Source organism: Pinus tabuliformis, chromosome Q (genome assembly GCF_031772625.1).
Source record: "Pinus tabuliformis cultivar Carrire ecotype Pingquan chromosome Q, CPIR1, whole genome shotgun sequence".
NCBI lineage: Eukaryota > Viridiplantae > Streptophyta > Pinopsida > Pinales > Pinaceae > Pinus > Pinus tabuliformis.
This window is the reverse complement of record NC_142296.1, coordinates 897,275,449-897,281,629: the sequence shown is the minus strand read 5'-3', so window position 1 is coordinate 897,281,629 and position 6,181 is coordinate 897,275,449. Positions and strand designations below refer to the sequence as shown.

Below are 6,181 nucleotides of genomic sequence, written 5' to 3'. Positions count from 1 at the left end.
TAATGTAGATATAAGTCTTTTAGATTAATCACATTGTTAAAATTTGATCAACATTTCCAACCACATTAATTAGTTCAAAATATCGATCAATCTTAACAATATAATTAATCTGAAAAACTTATATCTGCCATCAACAATGTAGATATAAATCTTTCAAATTAATCACATTGTTAAAATTTGATCAACATTTCCAACCACATTAATTAGTTCAAAATATCGATCAATCTTAACAATATAATTAATCTGAAAAACTTATATCTGCCATCAACTTTAATTTAGCAACTTTGATTAAATTAAAGTATCATTGAAAACTTAAATCCCCTATGATGCATAGATCACTCTAATACTTTGGCCTAACGGCGGGGACTAACAACCTACACGCCTCCATTTTATGGTTTCGCCGATTCATGTTTCCAAGCTCCACTTGACGAATTAAATAACCCTCCATAAACAAACCCTCAAACAGCCGTCGTTTACAAACTCTAAACATAGGTTAAGAACATAGTGTGTAGTTTCTAGGGTTAGGGTTTTGAAAACCCAAGTTACTTAGTCTAGCTTGTGTTTGGAGATTGTTTCGCATGGGATTGGAGTGCTGAAGGTCACAGGGAAACCAGAGAGAGACCGACAGAGAGGAGCATCAGCAGCAACCATTCAACAATGACGGATTCCGTTCAGTGCTTCGGTCGGAAGAAGACGGCCGTAGCCGTGACATACTGCAAGCGGGGCCGAGGTTTGATCAAGATCAATGGCTGCCCCATTGAGTTGATTGAACCTGAGATTCTACGTTACAAGGCATTCGAGCCCATTCTTCTATTGGGACGCCATCGCTTCGCTGGCGTGGATATGAGAATCAGAGTGAAAGGAGGAGGGCACACTTCGCAGATCTACGCCATTAGGCAAAGCATTGCGAAAGCACTGGTTGCCTTTTACCAGAAGTACGTGGACGAGCAGTCGAAGAAGGAGATAAAGGATATTCTCGTCAGGTATGACAGGACTCTGCTGGTGGCTGATCCAAGGCGCTGCGAGCCGAAGAAGTTCGGAGGTCGTGGTGCTCGTGCTCGTTTCCAGAAGTCCTACCGTTGAAGTCCTACATGTCGTGGTATTTTTGTTGTTAGGGTTGTTGAGTCAGTTTTTTATATTCTGGAAATCAACTTGATTAATTTCATTTAAGTTCATCCTAAAGTTTAGGGTTTTGGGATATTTGCATGTTTGCTGCAACTTTTGCAAGCATACCAGGTTTTGAACTTATGAGAGCCGAAATATAACGCTTATTTTTGTTTAATTCTTGTTTGGAATTTCTTTTGTAATGATCTCTTAAATGTTATGTTTATGTTTATCCCTTGAACTTATGTGTTTAGCTAAATCTGTTCGCTGGAAAATGAAAAACATTTTCGAGATTTAGATATTTATCTATTTTTGTTGAGATTTGCTAGTTCTATTGAAATCGAAAATTTGATGTCGCTCTCCGTTCACAGTTTATTTTAATAAGAAGTGGCTTGATCAGGCCGGTTTTTAAGGATATTATTAGAGGGGCTTGGCACGGTTCAGGGGAAATCATCTCCTGTTCTGTGCGGGCCGTTACCTAAGAAATAGGTGCATTGTGTCTATTGCATTATCAGTTCTAACTATTTGTAGATGTAACGTAAGTATGGAAGAGGTTGCAATGAAACTCTGGGTCAATTGACATGGTTAGAATTTGCTAACTCCACTAAAATCTCCATCTGTAGATTTGATGGGAACAAACCTTTGGAGCATTTCTGGCAAGCCCTAATTTTACAAAAGGGCAAGCGAAATAAAATGGAATGAAACTGTTGATAAAACTCGGTTGAAACTGATCAATAAAAAATAACGAAACAATAAATGTTTCCGTGCGTCATTTGAAGAAAACATTCTTCCACTGTTTTTTCTTGATATGGGTTCTTCTCAATTGCCTGGTTGCTTGTGTGAGAATTAGAAACTCGTAAACCTTGTTGAAGTAACGTCAAGTCCCTCCACCTAACGGAGTGAATGATGATAAGCGTAAATTGACTTAATATAATTTTACGTTTTGTGTTCGAGGTAAACATAGGCTTGAGGTTATTATAGTCTCTAGGATCAGTTATAAGAAGTATGATAACCATTGAGCGCTTGTACTCAAAAATTTCTAATCGCTAAACAATAAAAAGGCAAGGGGGGTCGTAATCTTTTTTTGGTTGGGGGGGTCTTAATCTTTTTTTTTTTTGTTGCGTTTTAAATAAATTTATTATTTAAAATTAAAATATTGAGCGGGTTTTGACTCTTGAGGCATTTGTCTCTATTTACCATGGAAGTTTCTCTTGCTATTTTTTTTTGAAATTTTACTTTTTATTTCAAAGGTCCTTGAAGATTATCATGCTGCCTTTTTTTTATGAACCCTTTTTGTGGGGTTTTAAATAAATTTATTATATAAAATTAAAATATTGAGCGGGTTTTGACTCGTGAGGCATTTGTCTCTATTTACCATGGAAGTTTCTCTTGCTATTTTTTTTTTAAATATTATTTTTTATTTCAAAGGTCCTTGAAGATTGTCATGCTGCCTTTTTTTTATGAACCCCTTTTAGGCTGTTAGCAATATTAGTTAACCTTTCTAAATGTGAAACTATAAAAAGTGTAAATGGATTTCTTTTCGGGGAGTTGTCAAAATTGATGGTTATACTATTATATAGAAATGCGCCTTTACTATTGCAAAGTGTCGAGATTGTAGTAGGGTTGGATCTCTTGATTTATTCGAACGTTTCAATTTTCAAATTTGTTGCAAATTGCAATAATACAGAAGGAATTATGTAATATGCCTCCCTGGATGTATATTAATTTCACCCAACAAATTCTGAGTTCTACAGAGTTTGTCTCCTATGGATTTCGTTAAACAGTTGTGGTGACAATAGCTGTAGGAGTACTTATGTGTGTTTTAATAAAAAGTAACCAAGGCACGGTGCTGTATGTGTTCTCCAGAACTTTCTAACAGCAGCATATAAGAGGTGTTTAAACCCACAAATGACCAGATCATAAAATATAACTCAGACAGGGACATATATTTGTATTCCTCTTCACTGAACATAGTTACAGAGATGGTAATAACTGGCATTTCATATTATTTCCAGAATGTATGGAAACTTCAGCAAGACAAATACAAAGATAGCTGCGCTGTTAATAAACACACAGAATGACAACACAGTGTATAGGAACCTTGAACTGTGTGCAGACTTGGCTGGGTGCGAGATAACTTTACCACGGGCAGTGAAGTGCCCAGAATTTGCTCTATGCCTAGATTCATGCTCAGCCACACTGGAATCAATGAACTTGTGCCCCTTATTATTTATATCAGTCAATATCAGTACTTCTGTGTGTTTTAATAAAAAATAACCAAGGCACTGTGCTGGTGTTCCAGAACTTTCTAACAGCAGCATAAGAGGTGTTTAAACCCACAAATGACCAGATCATAAAATATAACTTTGACAGGGACATATATTTGTATTTCCTCTTAACTGAACATAGTTACAGAGGTGGTAATAACTGACATGTCATATTATTTCCAGAATGTATGGAAACTTCAGCCAGACAAATACAAAGCAGTGTTGCGAAAATCATGATATTATAGCGATAATATCGGAAACTCACGATTTTTTGAGTTTGGCAATATTATCGCCCGATTTTTATGTTAAATTTTTTTCCGCAAAAAATCACGATAACTTTAATCGCGTTTTTTTCCGAAAAAAATCGCGATTTATTGGGAAAAAATCTTGATAAAGTTTTTTTTTTTGGGCTGATTTTTTGACGAGGAGTAGGAGGTGACACAACCTACCCCTCTCACCAGTAGAGGATGTGGTCTACTTCCTGTAGCTCCTAGTTTTTCAGCTTCTAGAGCACAGCAGAGTCCATTGCCAACTCCACTGGCATCTACATCTAGAGGAAAAGCTATTGCTTTTTCTCGCAAGAGGGGCAGAGGAAATCAGTGATATTAGTTATTTGGTTCATTTCATTGTATATGACATTATGACTTGTGATATGAGATACATTATTATATTTTTGTTGATATTTTGACGCTTGAGTTGGGACTCAGGAGTCAGGACTGACTATTGAAGACATGATTCACTGTTATGTGTGATGTAGCACTAGAAATGATGTTACACATCTTATATATTAGTTCCTTTATGATATTTATGTGTCAATGTATTTATTTTATGTTGTAAATGCTTTAGATATTAAAAAAATTGAAAAAATGAATATTTTTGTATTTTTCGATTTTTTCATGATTATTTCGTGATTATTTCCTGATTTTTCCCCTTGCCGATATTATCCCGATAACGATAACTGCAACATTGATACTGTCATGGCATGGAACCCAATCTACTTCTGTTTTTTGTTAATTTGTGTTTTTCACTCATTGAGTCGTCCAGTCATTGATTTGCTGGTTTAGTGGTGTCTGTTCTGTTTGTGGATGTGTGTTTAACTCCTTTGTTCTAATGGCTGCTGTGTCAAGTCTGTGGAGTATGTTTGTTATTAACTTATCTTTTCATTTTGATTTGTTGTCAGTGGCCTCATTTTGGTTTATGTTTCAAAGAGTCCAGGGCAATATCAAAATTTATCCATAAATTGGATTAATCAGTGCTGGGTTAACTGGGCCTTGTTATTCTGGTCAAAGTCAAACCTTTTTATAATATATTGGCAGTTGTTAAAAGAAGAAACTTCAACAGGAACTTCTATTGTTTGGTCAAATTCCACCTTATAATATTAATATTACATGAGCAATTCTATATTCCTAGCATTTGTTCAAATATTTATTATTAATCACATGCTTTAAAGAGCATTTAGGAGATACCTATTGTGCCTTATCTTATCTTTCCCTATTTTTTTTTTTCAAATGTATCACACACACATATACACACTATTGTTTCTCCCATGCTTCCCCTTGCAAATTTGATTGTAAGTTCCAGCCTTCTGGAGATCCATACACAAGATTCCCATGTTCCCATTCTGGAAACTTGTGCCCCATAGCATTCAAGAATATCAGAGGGATTAGAGAGTTGAGCTTGGCCTCACTGAATAATATGAACTATAGAAGAGCTTCATGCTAACTTACATGTTAGAGAATATTTTTGTATTTTTCGATTTTTTCATGATTATTTCGTGATTATTTCCTGATTTTTCCCCTCACCGATATTATCCCGATAACGATAACTGCAACGTTGATACTGTCATGGCATGGAACCCAATCTACTTCTGTTTTTTGTTAATTTGTGTTTTTCACTCATTGAGTCGTCCAGTCATTGATTTGCTGGTTTAGTGGTGTCTGTTCTGTTTGTGGATGTGTGTTTAACTCCTTTGTTCTAATGGCTGCTGTGTCAAGTCTGTGGAGCATGTTTGTTATTAACTTATCTTTTCATTTTGATTTGTTGTCAGTGGCCTCATTTTGGTTTATGTTTCAAAGAGTCCAGGACAATATCAAAATTTATCCATAAATTGGATTAATCAGTGCTGGGTTAACTGGGCCTCGTTGATCTGGTCAAAGTCAAATCTTTTTATAATATATTGGCAGTTGTTAAAAGAAGAAACTTCAACAGGAACTTCTATTGTTTGGTCAAATTCCACCTTATAATATTAATATTACATGAGCAATTTTATATTCCTAGCATTTGTTCAAATATTTATTATTAATCACATGCTTTAAAAAGCATTTAGGAGATACCTATTGTGCCTTATCTTGCCCTATTTTTCTTTTTTTTCAAATGTATCACACACACATATACACACTATTGTTTCTCCCATGCTGCCACTTGCAAATTTGATTGTAAGTTCCAGCCTTCTGGAGATCCGTACACAAGATTCCCATGTTCCCATTCTGGAAACTTGTGCCCCATAGCATTCAAGAAAATCGGAGGGATTAGAGAGTTGAGCTTGGCCTCACTGAATAATATGAACTATAGAAGAGCTTCATGCTAACTTACAGGTTAGAGAAGTAGAATGAGGTGCAGTCAATTCTTTTCCCAAGAGAAAAAGATTTTATATTCGATATTTTTTAAAATAGAAATCGAAATATACATTAGCTAGCCTTTCAGATCTTAGGTATTTTATCAAAATGCCTTTGGTGTAACCTACTGCAACATATTAGTCTCCCCTCATCAAATATGTTCATCTATGGGCTTCAGCATTCTGATAATGTGAT

General features: G+C 35.4%; 1 protein-coding gene across 1 annotated transcript; it reads left to right on the top strand.

Moving 5' to 3' along the window:
• The first annotated feature begins 456 nt into the window (after positions 1–456).
• Positions 457–1,282, top strand: LOC149222363 (small ribosomal subunit protein uS9-like). The gene has a single exon (XM_089385392.1). The coding sequence runs from the start codon at positions 658–660 to the stop codon at positions 1,081–1,083; it is 426 nt and encodes a 141-aa protein (XP_089241518.1). The 5' UTR covers positions 457–657; the 3' UTR covers positions 1,084–1,282.
• Positions 1,283–6,181: the final 4,899 nt, after the last annotated feature.

What these genes read in the sequence shown, in the direction of transcription:
- LOC149222363 (XM_089385392.1), top strand. Translation starts at nt 658, where the DNA reads ATGACGGATTCCGTTCAGTGCTTCGGTCGGAAGAAGACGGCCGTAGCC.